This window comes from Lissotriton vulgaris, chromosome 5 (genome assembly GCF_964263255.1).
Source record: "Lissotriton vulgaris chromosome 5, aLisVul1.2, whole genome shotgun sequence".
NCBI classification, from domain to species: Eukaryota; Metazoa; Chordata; class Amphibia; order Caudata; family Salamandridae; genus Lissotriton; species Lissotriton vulgaris.
Genome location: NC_141693.1, coordinates 306,855,136 through 306,871,287, shown reverse-complemented (window position 1 = coordinate 306,871,287; position 16,152 = coordinate 306,855,136). Strand labels below are relative to the sequence as shown.

Here is a 16,152-nt window from a genome sequence, read left to right as displayed (position 1 = left end):
TGCCTTTTACTACCATCACTCTCTCCCCCTGTCATCCAGGTGTTGGGAAATAGAGACCTGCTTTGATGCCTCTCTATCTAGTCTGGACTGTCAAATCCGTATTAAAGTAAGTCAACTGTATCAATTGTTGCGGCTATGTAAGTGTTATTGCCCTGTTCTGAGGGTATTAACTCAGTTATGCTATCATGGGCTTGAGTTGGGAGAACAGTAGGGCTACTGGCCTCTACCAACTCCAATCACACCCCACACAGGCAGATACACAGACCCACAATCCCGGAATTCTTCACCCTCTCGCTTCACGTTGAACTAAGAATGCGGGCAGCAAAGAACAGCAGCTATTTCCGGCCATCTTGTCACTCTGATTGGTTGGATCCCTTGTCGGCTGCACGTCTAGTTGACGACCGGTTGCCCATCAGTGTAGTCCGTTGCTTTGCACCATCATTATTTCCAAGCAGTGCAGTCACTCATGTGTCAAGTATTTTGAAATACACCTTTCTTTCACTTGAGAGCCGGAGGCGTCAGATGTCCCCATCTGCCTAGATAGCGCTGTGAATTTCTGACTTATGACACGAGTGTGCCGTGCGAGAGGCACGGAGAGGTACGCGCCAGCATTAATATGCAGCACATCGTGCAGCCCTCATTACCAGACATAAGTTTTAGTTTTTAGATATGGTGCTTGGCCTCCAAATCCCCCTTGAGTCTGTGGTGTACTATAGTTGAAGATTAAAGGTGTGATTCATGGGATCTGTTTGGTTTTAGTTGGAGACCAGATACTGAATAAGGTTCCCAGTTTTATGGACTTATTTTTTATATTTCTGACTGTCTCCATCAATATTTATGCTTTTCTTATGTTATCCAAATGTATTTTTGTTCAATATCTATCCGCATTTATACGTATGAAATATGTAAACTTCTGCTAAAACACTTGCAGGGTTTTTGTATTATGTTACTGAGTTATGCAACACCGCATTACATTTCTTATAACTATTTTGTATTTAATTTAACTTCTAGAGTGTATCCATGCACTGCAAATATTAGTGCTCACCTGAAACCTGTTGGATTAATAACGCTGTCATACGAAGGCCCTACACCCACCATACCATCCCAAAATAATCAATCAATCAATCAAAGCATTTGTATAGCGCTCTACTCACCCGGAGGGTCTCAAGGCGCTTGGGGGAGGGGGGTCCGCTACTGCTCGAACAGCCAGGTCTTGAGTTGCTTCCTGAAGGCGAGGTGGTCTTGGGTCAGTCGGAGGTGGATGGGGAGGGAGTTCCACGTCTTGGCCGCCAGGTAGGAGAAGGATCTTCCTCCCGTTGTGGCTCTTCGGATGCGGGGGACGGCGGCGAGGGCGTGGCTGGTCGATCGAAGCTGGCGGGTGGGAGTGTAGAAGGTCAGGCGTTAGTTGAGGTATCTTGGGCCTTGGTTGTGGAGAGCTTTGTGTGCGTGGGTGAGGAGTCGGAACGTGATTCTCTTGCTGACGGGGAGCCAGTGCAGGTTTCTCAGGTGTGCGGAAATGTGACTGTGTCAGGGAATGTCCAGGATGAGGCGTGCTGAGGCGTTCTGAATGCGCTGGAGTCTTTTCTGGAGCTTTGCTGTGGTTCCGGCGTAGAGGGAGTTGCCGTAGTCCAGTCGGCTGGTGACGAGGGCCTGGGTGACCGTCTTCCTGGTTTCGGTGGGGATCCACCGGAAGATCTTACGTAGCATGCGCAGGATGTTGAAGCATGACGAGGAGACGGCGTTGACTTGTCTGGTCATGGAGAGGGAGGAGTCCAGGATGAAGCCCAGGTTGCGTGCGTGGTCTGTTGGTTTGGGTGCGCTGCCCAGGGCAGGGGGCCACCAGGAGTCGTCCCAGGCGGAGGGCGAAGATCCCAGGATGAGGACTTCCGTCTTATCTGAGTTCAATTTCAGGCGGCTGTTCATCATCCACTCGTCTATGTCTTTCATCCCTTCGTGTAGTTTGGTTCTGGCGGTGGCGGGGTCGTTGGTGAGGGAGAGGATCAGCTGGGTGTCGTCAGCGTAGGAGATGATGTTGAGGTTGTGTTGGCTTGCGATGGCCGCAAGGGGGCTCATGTAGATGTTGAACAGTGTGGGGCTGAGTGATGATCCTTGTGGTACGCCGCAGATGACTTCAGTGGCCTCTGATCTGAACGGGGGGAGGTGGACTCTCTGTGTTCTTCCGGCGAGGAAAGAGATGATCCATTCCAGTGCCTTCTCCTGGATTCCGATGTTGTTGAGGCGCTGTACTAGGGTGCGGTGGCAGACCGTGTCGAACGCCGCGGAGAGGTCCAGGAGGATGAGGGCTGCTGTTTCCCCGTTGTTGAGCAGGGTTCGGATGTCGTTGGTGGATGCGATGAGGGCGGTCTCGGCCACCCAATATAGCGTTCAAGAGACACCAATTGATTAGAGCCCGCGCTGCGATTACCAACACTTTGTATTAGTGCCGTTGGCTTGGTGCTGTTGGCGCTGTAACAACCAGCAGCGTTCCGGGAGCAGCAAAGTTAAACAAATGGACGCTCGTCGTGACGACGCCCACTCAGTTAACTTAATTTGTCATTAAACGACTGCATTAAACACACAGAAGACAAGACTGCGGCCACGAGGCCACTGCACATCGTTGAAGCTCTAACTCCAATCACAGGGAGTGCTTTGAAGCTGAGGCGATACAGACCCAATTATCTTTGTTTCAGTTTATTTTTCATATACAATGTTTGTGTGTTTTTGTCTTATTTTCAGAAAATCGTCATGTGTTTAACTTCTTTTCTTTCTCACATATGTATACATAGCTTTGATGAAACAAGTATTACCATTACATTTTAAGGAGAGAGTCCACTTATCTTTTCTCTCCCTGAACTCTGTTTCAAGGCAAAACTTTATTCTAACGAGTATAGCACAAATAAAACGGGTATATTTATTTAACAAACGTTCACGCACGGCTGTTTTTTGCCACCCTCCCCCTTTTGCCACCCTAGCCGGCGCCTAGTATTGCCTAATGGTAGAAACAGCCCTGGCGTTTAGTAATCTTCTGCATTGCTGTGAGTGGAGTCATCTAATGTATGGCAAACCAATGTAAAGCTGTGTAAGCAACTAATAACCTTATTTTTTAAATCGCATTTAGTGTTTGGGCTATTTACATGAAGTGTCATTTTTGTGTTAATGGCGAGTTCCACATGCCAGGTCAAGGACTGCACGCCCATGCGGGTTCAACGACCAGAAAAAAACTCAAATGCACAGTTGACAAAGCAAAGCTATTGCAGGATCGATTGCAAGAATAACTGATCTACCCAAGTGAGTGGCCTTTACAAGTAGAGCAGTCCACACACTGCCAAGAGAAGCAGGTAAAGCTTCAATGACTCAGGAACGATGGCAAACTTGAGTTATTTGTGAGGTAGCGCACTTGGGTAGTATAGAATGTGTAGGAGCTACAGCCAAACAATACAAGTCTTACCATTTCTATAACCCATAGGTTCTAACCACAGCCCATTAGAAGACCACAGCATGTCACATTACAGGTCTCCAGCAGTAGTGTCACAGAAAAAGTTGTGTCACAGAAAAGGCGAGAATGGAGCCGCATGTAATAAAAGGGTGACATTACAAACCTGCTCCTGCCAGCACGGACCGCAGCTCCACAAGCGTGCCACTGCACCCTGAGCCAGGCAGAAGAATCGGAGGCCTGGGAGCAGGGTTCAGGAAGTAGTGCCCTGTCCAGCAGTTAGGTAGTGTTGGGTTTAGCATACACTCCATACTGGCTCCCGGCCTGTAGCACCACCCAATACAAATGTAGTTCCCAACATGGTGGCGCAGCCCGCTAGCTGCCCTTTCATCCCAGGAATTGTATTGTTCCTGGCGTCAGAGCACACTTAACCTCATTGGCCTGTGCACATTGGAGGAGCACAAATCTCTGGACCTGGCAGCCATTGATGCGCTGATTCTATGCTCACCTAATCCAACAGCACAGTAGAGGCAGGCTATGGCAGCATCAATGAAGCCCTGAACGGTTCCACCTGTGGAAGGATGTTTGCACTTTACTAACCATTTTGCACTATTCTGTCCCATGTTGCTGAGGACAGGGGAGTCATAGCACCTGACGCTGGGCCCCCGCAGCACTAGGAAAATGCAGTGCCTCCTGCGAATACTTGCTTATGAAAGAGGGTGCGCAGTCCGGACCGGCAGCGGAGTAAAATAAAGGTTTTGTGTGCAGCACCCATGTGAACCGGGTGTCATGATGATGAAATAAACGGCGCATGGTAGAAAAAGGCATACAGTGTAACACCAGCAGGAAATAAAACAAGTAGTCCCAAAGGAACACATAAACACCTACAGTGTAAGGAAACTGTAGTTTGCCACTGCTCCTGAGTGAGAAACGGAAGTGATGTATGGGGAGCACCAACTAATGAGAAGACAGCAAAGAAAAGCGACAGAGGAGTGAACCAATGGCAAGCAGCAGGTAGGACTACACTCCTTATAGTGATTACAGCAGGTATTCCAGACAATGCATGTGCGCTGCCTAGGCTCGACCTAAAAACAAAGCACAAGCGCGCTTCTTGGAGAAATTGTGCTTCATTCCTCTTTCCTATAAACGCTTTTACTTTGAAGCCAGCTGAAAGAAAAATAGACACCAGGATTCCACAAAAACACAGCTTGACATTTGACCTCAGTCTTTGAATGCCCAGCAAATGTGACGAGATAAGAACAAGATGTAAAGGTCTATTTATCACAGAAAATGAGTTTGTGGACGAATACTGTAAACACAGCTTAAGCACGGGTAGGTACAAGCTGGAGAGCCTAAAGCAAATAAAACCAGCAAATTGGAAGGCAGAAAACGTGAGTTACAAATCACAAAGCCAATAAAAAGCCATGGGCTGACTGCATTCCCAGGTCAACTTTCTGAAAGTCCTCCAGATGTCTTTTGAATACCCAGACAGAGGGGCGGTCTGGTAGGCGGTGACCTAAAAAGTAACACAAAGCTAAAGTACCATGCACCCATGTGGTGATAACCTCCCAACTCCCAAGAATATGAAATTTTAATTCAAGGTTTCACAAAACAAAACAGGAAATTCATCAAAGGTTTCTGTGAACAGGCTGCCTCAGAGGCAGGCAAGCCTTAAAAGTTACCCATAAAGTTCATAAAGGTTATCCTGACTCCAAATACGTAACTGTCTCCTTACTTTAAGTTATGCTTGTTCCATAGAGCTCAATGATGTTCATAACAATTTCATCCTGAAAAGGTGTTGCTCTGGCTTGCTAGATATTGTAATGTACAAAAATGTTTAAAAGGAGCACCATTTACACTCAAAGCGTCAACATGTTTTATTAACTGCCTTCATCAGGATCAGGGCTAGCTCTAGGGCAGTGAGACCGGTGCCACTGCACCAGGTGCTGTCTTCAGGGGGCGCTGAGTTTGCAAGTTTATTTTGGTTTTAGAAGCACCTGCTGCCGCATTTCTGGCCACCAGCAAATTTCAGGCAACCATAAAATAACTTTGGTGAATAATGGTCTTCCTAAGGAGAGACCGGAGTTTTGTCTAGTGGATGTTTTGACTTATCTTAACACCTTAGCTGCTTCGCAAATATCCCTCCCCAGTGCTGCGCTGTCCATTGGAACTAGTGCTGAATGGACGTCCAATGGTCGTGCGCAGCACTGGGGAGGTAGCGCTCGTGACGACCGTTGGCCGTCAGCAGCACTTAGGAGGTTAAGGTACCACCCGGGATTAAAAGGCCCGCTGCAAAGAACGTGTACCGTGCAGATCACAAAGTGCATATATGTTATGTTATGTTAAAAAAATGTATAAAGCGCAGCTAACACCTTAAGGTTTCTTGGCGCTTGTGCTGAGGACAGTGAAAGACGCGTGAGGGGGAGAACTAATTGTAGGCCTCAATGAAGAGGAAAGTCTTGAGAAGGGATCTGAACCTGGTGTGTGGGGAGGGCAACCTAAGAGGAAGGGGAAGGGTGTTCCAAAAAGAGGGAGCTAAAAATGAAAACCTGAGGCCGCCATGCTTCTTCCTCTTGAATCTTGGAACTGATAGCAGGGCCATCTGAGATGACCGTAGATTGCGAAGAGGAACATACGGGTGGAGAAGGGAAGAAATGAAAAGGGGACTGTGACCTGCAAGGGATTTAGAAATGATGCAGCCTAGCTTGAACTTACAGCGAGCAGAGACCGGAAGCCAATGGAGACTTTTTAAGAGAGGGCGAACATGTTGATCTCTAGGTTGGCGGTAAATCAGGCGAGCGGCCTGATTTTGGATCAACTGGAGTCTTTTGATTTGATAGTCAGGGATGCCTACATACAGTGCATTTGCGTAGTCGAGTCTGGAAATGACTAACGTAAGCAAAGCCAAGGTGAGAGCCTCGGTAGTGAGTAGGCGAGAGATTTTGCGGATTTTCCTGAGCTGGAAGTGGCTAGAGGACACTACTGCGCTGATCTGGGGCATCATAGAAAGATCGCTACTAATGACGACTCCCAAACTTCTGGCTGAGTTGACTGGGCAAGGGGAGCTGCCCAGACTTGCCGGCCAAAAGGATGGTTGCCAAGGGTTGGAGGGTCCCCCGACAAGAACCAGCTCGGTCTTGTCGGGGTTGAGCTTCAGATGGTTTGAGCTCATCCAATTACTAATAAAACAAAGCGTGGTTTTGAAAAGTGGAGATTGATTCATCCGAGGAATCAATAGTGAAGACCAATTAAATGTCGTCCGCGTAATTGAACGCGGTGACACTCAACCCGCGGAGGGAGCGGATTAGAGGAACCAGATATAAATTAAAAAGAAGAGGGGACAAAGAGGAACCTTGTGGGACGCCGCAGGTCAGCCCGACCTGAGTGGCGGAGAACTGGGACAGTCTGACTGCTTGCTGGCGTTTGGTCAGAAAAGACTGAACACAGTCCAGGGCGGTACCCTGGATGCCGGCCTCTCTGACACGGTCGACCAAAATGCCATGGTCGACCGTGTCAAAGGCGGCCGACAAATCCATGAGAACCAGGGCCTGACAGATGTTAGCGTCGGCCCCTCTGCGCAATTCCTCCATCACAGAGAGGATGACCGCCTCTGTGGAATGCGCAGGTCTGAACCCGGCCTGCTGGGGGTCCAAAAAGCACGATTCCTCAACAAAAGAGCTGAGAGTTTGGGTTACATCTGACTCCAAGACTTTACTGAGGAAAGGGAGAAGGGATATGGGACGAAAGTTGCTCATGATGGAGGGATCTGCCGAGGGTTTCTTCAAGATGGCAACCACCTCGGCCTGCTTAAAGGAGCAAGGAACCTCCCCCGTGGCAAGAGAGTTGTTCAAAAGGGCCAGGGGGGGGTTCAGGGCAGGCGGTAAAAGCTTCCCGAAGGGCCGAGGGGCGGGCAACAGTCGCTAGGTGAACCAGAAGAAACTTTGTGCAGGAGGGCAAGAAAATTGTCTTTCGAAATGAGGGGAATCTGAGTTAGGATGTGAGTATTGGAATGGTGGCAAGAAACAGCAAGCAGAGGAGGGACTGGCGGGGCTTGGACAGAAATACTGTTTTTAATCTTGATAATTTTTTCCACGAAGAATTGGTTCAGGGAGTCACATAGAGACTGAGAAGGGAGGGGTGCAATAGTGACTCTCGCTGGATTGGACAACTCCTCAACGATTGAAAATATATCTTTGGATTTGTTGGATGAATCCAAGATGCTGTTGGAGAAGTAGAGAGATTTAGCTGAGGCTATGGCTAACTTGTACTCTCTAAGCAGGGAGGAGAATATCTGTTTGGTCTCAGGGGAGTACCCCCGGCGCCAGTGCCGTTCTGCCTGTCGAAGCCCAAGTTTTTGGGCTTTGAGATCCTCAGTGAACCACCTTTGGGTGTCGTGACAGCGCCTCGCTCTAACTAGTTTTAAAGGTGCCACGGAGTCAGCAGCAGAAGTGAGCCAGCGAGTCAGACCCTGTGTTTGAGAGTCAATAGAAACAAAAGATCCTGTGCTAGGTGGAGCGGATGTGCTAAGGAGGGAGGTGAATTTGTTCAGATCAGCCCTGTTCCATTTACGAGCTAAGAAGTTGGTTTCTCGGACATTGGTTACAGGGGGGGGGGCATAGCTAGGGTGAAAGTGATTAGAAAATGATCTGACCAGAGGCAGGGGAGAATAAGGGGTGCAGAAATGTCCAGGCAGGAAGTCCAAAACTGGTCCAGAATGTGACCCTTAACGTGAGTAGGTGAGTGTATGTGTTGAGTGCAGTTTAAACCTAACATAAGATCCGAAAAGGCCAAAGAGCATGGGGTTTCGTGGGCATCCGAAGGCCAATAATTGAAGTCTCCCAGGACCAGGACATTAGTGTTGTTAATGGTGAGCTGGGAAATGAGGTCGCCAAACCTGGCCGAGAAACTGGGCATAGATTGAGGGGGGCGGTAAACCAGGGCGCATATGAGAGATGACCCTGGCTGCTCCAGTCTGAGCACCAGGCAGTCAGTCATGGGAATACTAGTAGTGGCCACTGGGGAGAAGCGGATTGGATGCCTGATGATGGCTGCGACACCACCACCAGCTTTACCCGAGGGACGATTTGCTTGCAGTATGTAGTAGTCCGGGGGGATAGCCGCCAGAATATCAGGAGATGAGTCATCCGTGATCCAAGTCTCAGTCAGAAACAGGATGTCCGGCTGTTCCGACCCCAGAAGATGGAAGATATCTAGCTGGTGGCTAACCAAGGACCGAGTGTTAAGGTACATTACTGACAAGGTAGACTTTTGGGCCCTTGCCAGCGGGGGTGTACAGGACCTAGGCCCCGGGGCTGGTGGCCTGGCAATGACCGGAGGGGGAGTAATCTCTGGAAAGGTTTTCCTGGCCGTAAGCAGACCCAGTGAGGCGAGCCTGGGAGAGGACTCAGGGGGGGGGAGTGCATGATCATGACACTTAATAAGGGAGGAACGGGAATATGTAAGGGAAGGGGCAGAGTGGCGTGCCCCGTGCCACGGCCGGCCGCGGACGGGCGCAGACGGGCTTAACTCAGGCGCAACTCCGGCGCGCCTGCTGCGCTCGTCCGCTGCGCTGACACATAGTGGCCGTTTAAATGTAATGTAAATAGGTCTGTGAGTTACTGATTTTCTACTGATTTTCTAACAGACATCCTCTTGTTACTTGAAGTTTGTAAATTAAAATCCTAATATAGAACACTGAATTGTTAACTTTCATCAAAGAACTGAATGCAAGCTGCATGGTATAGATCAGAGCATAGATTAATGTTTCAAAAAGGGTTCATTTGGGTAGAAATCGATTCTTATTATTAAAGAGAACTCAGGGGCATAACAAAGCCCCAACATCCCCCACGGTGCGGGGGGCCCACCAGCTTCAGGGGCCCCCTCAGCACAGTACTCAGGTCTGAACGCTCCAGATAAAATCTGGAGCGCGGGCCCCTGCGTGTACATTGCAGGGGGGGGGGGCGTTTCGTTTTCAATTCTGAGTTTGTGCTTCTTCAGACCATGCACTGGATCTATATTACTAATTAAATGCATCTGAAAGAAGGTGGTTTCGGAACCTTGAGGGGTGGTGGTGGGGGAATCTGCGGTGGAAGTGGCCATCATGGAGGGGGGGGGGGGGGCGCCAACAAACATGGTTGCACTGGGGGCCACCAGCTCTAAAGCCGGCCCTGATCATGATCAGTGTGATCAAAAAACAATGCCTGGAAGCTCATGCTCCAATGCCAGCAGAGAGCAGTGGCCTTCTGGTGAATTTCCAACCAAAGGAAAAAAATCGTTATAATACTATTATTTGGTAGAGATCAACTTTTCAGAAAACCCATATGGAGAACCGTTCTTCTGTGCAAGAGAATGGAATTGTTTTTGGTTCATATACACCAGTAAGGTCGGCTCGTCCTCCTCTTAAACTTTGATCTACTACCAGCACTGAGAAGACCCTGATGTAGGTAATTTATCTCAGACAATTTTGCCCAGGCACCCGCCATTATCCACTAGTGTTGAAAGAAGCTGCACAAACAGGCAAAACAGTGATTTGCATATCCTTTTATGGTTTACATCTTTTTTTGTTCTGTGTTTTTAATATGTTGCAGGGGTGAACAGTGCAATGCACCTTCACAGGCAACAGTCTGAAGCTGTGAAAAGTGTAAATGGCATTTTTTCCCTAACTTCTAAGACATTCAGTGTTCTTTTTTTGTAAACAATTTTTGCTGTTATGAGACAACAGAATGAAGTGTTTGCTCCCTAGAAACTTTATTGTTGAAATATTAATTAGTGAAATATATTTTTCCCCAAAATGTTACTTTTGAGACCTGTGCAATACTTTAATTAAGTATTTTTTGCACATCTTTAAGTTTAGAAAATGCCCAAAAAACTTAAAACCTGTTTTTTTCAGTCATCCCCGGAGGATTGGTGTTAAGCGCTCCGGCTTGCAAATCTATTGTGTATGCTAGGGCCAGAGGTTCCTTGGGAGTGGGGGTGGGGGGGGGGTAGGGTTTCTGTTGTCATGGTCTGGGATGTCTTAGCACGGGGACACTCCATTGGAGTAACCTTTGTGCTTTATAAACTTTAATCTAATCTAACATTCTCTAAACAGCAGTGCTGAAACCAGTGGTGGATGCTGCAAAACCCAAGTTGGGGGGCGTGGGAGGGAGGGACAGGATGGAAGATTAGGAAAATAATTATCTTTTTTTTAACTTAACTGTTCCGACGCTGCCGGCCACCTTGGTGCTCCTCTTCTCTTCTGATGGTCTACCAGCAGTCCCTGGGACACCAGCACGGGCTCCCCACCAAATCCTGGCACTGCTCTCAATAGAATGAAAGGAGCTCCAGGATTGGTCTGAGTGGCTTGGTTTGCCGCTCAGACAGTGCCTGGGAGTCTGTGTTGTTTCTCCAGGCTGGGTTGGAGAAACCAAAGTGCGCATTTCGGTTTGGCCGGCCTACGACTGCCGGGCAAACCATCATGTGCAGCACTCCTCCCCTGCTGTTGTCGGGGCCCCATACCGTCCAGACCTGGCTGGCTCTACAGTTAAACAGGAAAAATAAAATGATAATAAAACCAATGTATTATTTTATTTTTCCTGTTTCCCTCAGCTTGTTCTCAGCAGGGGGTCTGGCCGCTGGCTGAAAAACAGGTAGATGTTGTCTAAAATACCCCTGCCACCTTTGAAGACTCGCAAGTATGCTTACATTGGCTGGCAGACGTTTCCCACCATTATCTCCATCAGTTCTTCTCATAAATGTTAACTAGAGGTAGCCAGCGATAGCAGGTTTGGCTGTGTCCATGCAACATCAGACAAGGATGTATTGATTCACTCCCAAGTGACCTCTGAACCAGACTGCATCATGTGAGACATACAAATTGTGCAGGAGAGAGGCATCATTGACAGCGCATATTTTTTCTTTCTCACAATGAGAGCAAACATCAGAATACCTAAGCCCATGTTGTGCAGAACTGTGTTCTTTTTCTAAAGCAAAGATTAACGTGGAAATAGGTTCTTCTTCTGAAACACTGCAGATGTGTCAATGTTTTTGAACTTGCAGTTGTCTTAGCGACAGTGCACTGCTGCTGTTTAGCCCCTATCAAGCTAAGTACACCAATCGTTTCACATATAAGCTCCAACCAGGTGCAATTGATTTCTCTCCATTGTTGACTTTCAATCTGTCCATGTTTCCAGGAACTCAAAATCTACTTGTATTGATGTATTGAAAAGCAATTTCATTTAACATAACTTCCTTCGGCTGCAATGGTAATATTTGTCTGTGGCTTTGTACTGATTACGAATGCACTGTTTTTTTCTAAGCACTGGTGTTGTCCTGCACACTCGTGCACCAAATCCCAACACAGTCATAGATAGGCATTACTTTGTTTCTAAACCATGTGCTATCCTGCTGCAAATGTGCAACACATCCTCGTGCAGCCATGGATATGTTTGCCTCACCATTCTGAGGATAGGTGCACTCTGAATTGTGGTATCCTCTCCTTCTTTGGAATCAGTCATGGTGGCCAGCTGAGGCTGAGCAGTGCCCTGAACCAGAGGTCGACCCCCGAAGGGGTATCTCCGCGCTTGCCTTGGGAACCCGTCCTGGCTTTTCCCTGTGAGATAGCCCCTACAGGGCATCCCCAAGGTGAACGCCAGGCATCCCGCCGCGGGGGGGGCCGTTGTGGAGATTAAGCAAGCTTAATGCCCAGATTTGCAGAGTGTGAACCCATGATTAGGTCAGGCACCGAAGAGAGAATTATCGAGTCCATGGACATTTGAGCTCAAGACCCTGCTGCGTCGGGAATTGAACCCTGGTCCCGGGTCTGACCTCTGCTTCAGGGTCTGCCTGCTCTAACCAGTGAGCCACACTGCCTGTCGCAATTAGGCTACAACCTAACAGAGCTCTGTTCAGGAGACTGCTTAAAACCTGGCTGTTTCTAACTAAATCAATCTAATCATGCTCACTCCCCAACAGTTATCACTACACATTACAGCTCAGCGCCAAGTAGTTGCGCTCTATAAATGTTTTACTTACTTCTTAAGTGCTACTTTACAAGATTTGCTTGGCTCTGCTTACAGGAGTCAGATGCAGTGAAAGTGATGATCTTTCCTTTCAGACATTCCTACTGGCTCCTTTTATGTTTCTCTTTAGAGCTGCAATGAATGTGCTTCTATTAAAGAAACCACCAGTACATACATTTTCAAAGATAGACTAAAGCTATTATATGTAGTGTCTTCAGGAGAACTCCCACATTACATCACATCCTGTGATGCCATCACGGTCAAACATCACATGATGTCACGCCCTTTGATGCCCTTGGGGGTGATAGCACGTTCACTCCCCTGACATTGTAGTGATTCAGCCTCGACGTCCCTCTAGTCCCTAATTTAGATGGCTTGATTGAGACTGTTACCTGTGAGTTTGGCTGTAATATTCTCTGGTTATGTTTTCAGATTTATGAAATTAAAAGCAGTACTGAAACTTTCATAAGGAGAGGTAATGCCTTCTAGTGGCAGGTCGAAATTACTGAAAATGTCTGAAAAGGGCCTTTTTTAACTGTATGGGGCTGACTTCAGCAAGCAACTTTCTATTTTGCCAGTCAAGGGAGTGGCCAGCAAATTAAAATACCCCATGCTTTAAACCAAAACTGTGATAGCACCAAGGAAGTGAACCAAGCAAGCCAGGCCCTCTATAGAACATCTGCCGTATCTCTTCCATCCAAACATCTTTCCATGTATCCATTTACCTGCCCATCCATCTGCTGATATTCACTATTACATTGTCATCCAGTAATTCTTTCATCCATCTTTCAATATTTCCCCATTCCATCCATCAGGCATTCCATCCATTTACACATCCATCATCAATGCAACTATCCATCATACATTCATCCACCCATTCTTTCACCCATCCATCCATCCATCACATTTTCTATTACTCTGCCGTCCTTTAAACTGTTCATTAGGGTCGGAATTGGACAGAAAATCAGCCTGGCACGAAAATAAAAGGGGCCCCCATTTTTTAATCAAATATCTAAAAATGGACCCAGGGTTGCAAATTGGGGCAGTTTTAATCTTGTAGAGACACGCTGTACCCGTGTTTTGCAAGGTAAGGTGATTGCATGGACTTGAGCTCCCTGCAGGCAATTATAGTTTTAATATCAGAGGAATCAACAGTAAAAAACTGAGTTAGCAGACTATAACACAGGCCTTCAAATAGTCAGAAAACCGCTGACAAACTGACCTTTCACAGGACCCTATCGGGCACTGCATAATTGCCCAATAGGCCAGTCCAACCCTGCTAACCACCCACTCATCCATTCACTCATTATCCACCCATTCTTCTTTCTTATCACCTTTCCTCTCTTTCTTGTATACCCTTCCTTCCATTCAATACTCCTTCCTGATTCCCTTTTCTATCTACCGATCTGTTGCTCTTCCTTGTTCGTGGTTAGTCTCCTATTGACACTAGTATTTCCTTATAGGGTTATGAGTATTTGTCTGCTGTGCTGCAGACAGAATAGGTCCGTAAAACCTTACACCCACTGTAGCTGTTAAAGCAGACTGTTCACAATGCTCGTGTTGGGAGAAGCACTGAAAATCCTCGCACCATTCCTTATAAAATTCAGGGGCCTCATTTATGAAAAGTGACGCATCGCTGCGTGAAAACAGCGATGCGTCACTTTTCACTGCACACTCCTTGCGACACCAATGATTCGTCATATTTAATGTATGACGCATCATGTCGCAAGGACTTACAGATACGTCAGTATTTCTGACGTATCTGTAAGCGCAAGAGTGACGCATTGCTGGAGTGTGTCACAAAAGTGACGCAACTCCAGCAATGCGTCCTTTCACATGGGGAAAGCCCCATGTGAAAGGGCTTGCGTCAGTCTTACGCCTGCTGTGAGGCAGGCGCAAGATTTTGACGCAACAGCATCCTAAAAGTGACGCAGTGAAATCTCATAGATTTCACTGCGTCACTATTACGAGGCTTTTTGCGGGGGAACGGCCCCTCTGCATACATTATACCTGATGCAGGTATAATGTGGCGCAGGGGTTTAAAAAGTGACACATCTACCTTTTTAAATATGGCGCAACAAGGCGCATATTTTATGCCGCTGGTGAGTCACAAAAAGTGATGCACCGGCGGCGCAAAACTGACGCAAGGCCTCATAAATAAGGGCTCAAGTGTTCTTTGCCTGGATTCTGACCTAAATGGCTTCCATCTTCTTTGTCATGGAAGTCGTACTTTTGCTTAGCAAACGTTGAATCAAACTTTGTCCATAGTCCAGAAAATGCACTTCACAAGGGCATGCTGTGAAAGGAATATAAACCACCTCACCACTTCCACTCTCCCTTCTTAGTGCAACGGAGCGTGACTGGCATTTCTAGGTACAGGAGTCCCAGTCCAACCAGCAGGAGCCAGTAGTAGATGTCATCTCCCTTCATGCTCACCACAATCCAAACTAACAGGAAACCATGGGCCGTGAAGACGAGCCTGCTGGCCAAGGCAGCCAGTGCCTTGCAGTTCATGGCGGTAGAAAGGGGCCTGTAAGAACAAGGAAGAGCCACCAACAAACAGTTTGTATTGTTTTCCATTATATATCTATGATATCCTTCACCGGAGTCTGTGTATAGTTTCCAGAACATGGAGAAATGCAGGAATTAATAATCACAGTTGGCATCAAATGATGTAATACACAAAACTATGTTTAAAACAGTTCCCAGCATCTATCTATCTATCTATCTATCTATCTATCTATCTATCTATCTATCTATCTATCTATCTATCTATCTATCTATCTATCTATCTATCTATCTATCTATCTATCTATCTATACACACACACACATAAATATTCACAAATAACAGTCATCTTATGTTCAGTTGACAAATTAAATACAGTTCAAAACAAATATGTACATTAAGCACAATAAAATCATGCTATTCGATACAGTTTAGTTCAATACTGCATGTAGAGGCAGAGATCAATGTATAGTACATTTAGCCATCAAGTTAACATGTGAGTGGGACTAATTTAGAGGAGTTGCTAGGAGCCAATGTCATTTGCAAATATAATAATAATTATTATTTATTATTAAAAGGAAAAGAGTGTGTGTGTGTGCTCTCATAAATGATGTAATTTGAGATGTCATGATTCTTGTTTTGAATGCTATAATTTTACATGCTATAAGTGATGGTATAAGTGATGGTAAAAGCAATTCATGGGTAAAGCGTAAGTTGACAACCCAGTGTACGGAGGTGCATGAGTTCTAGTAAGATTTGGATAGTGTGCAAATCACAACTTTAAGTTAGAACTATGGGCCTCATTAGGATGGCCCTAGCGGTAAACGGGACCGTCCGCCTTAAGGGCGGGGGTCCCGGGGGTGGCATTAGGATGTGCCCGCAACAGTGGCGGGCACATCCTGTAATTTTAGCATTGTGGTGGACGGTGCTCTCTGCACCGCCCGCCACAATGCTAAAAATGCATTGCAGCATTTGAATAATGAAAGCTTTCATTATGCAAATGCAGGGGGGTACCATAGGTACCCCCCGTGTGCACCCCCCTACTGTGCTTCACTCTGGGGGCAGGCAGGGGTCCCCCAGAGTGAAGTCCGCTTGCCTTTCCGTGGCGGCATTGCCGCCACGGAAAGGCATTGTAAAATGCCCATAATAATATGGCTGGCGGTGTTTGATAGACACCGCCACCATATTATTCCTTTTCCGCCCCGGCCGCAA

General features: G+C 47.0%; 1 protein-coding gene across 1 annotated transcript in view; it reads right to left on the bottom strand.

Moving 5' to 3' along the window:
* The window catches only part of LOC147710787 (transmembrane protein 26-like), a 64,793-nt gene that overhangs the window by 13,362 nt on the left and 35,279 nt on the right, over window positions 1-16,152 (bottom strand). The window contains exon 2 of the mRNA XM_086920054.1: window positions 14,756-14,962. Coding sequence (XP_086776180.1) covers window positions 14,756-14,946 — 191 coding nt within the window. The 5' untranslated portion in view covers window positions 14,947-14,962. The remainder of the gene's footprint in view (window positions 1-14,755; window positions 14,963-16,152) is intronic.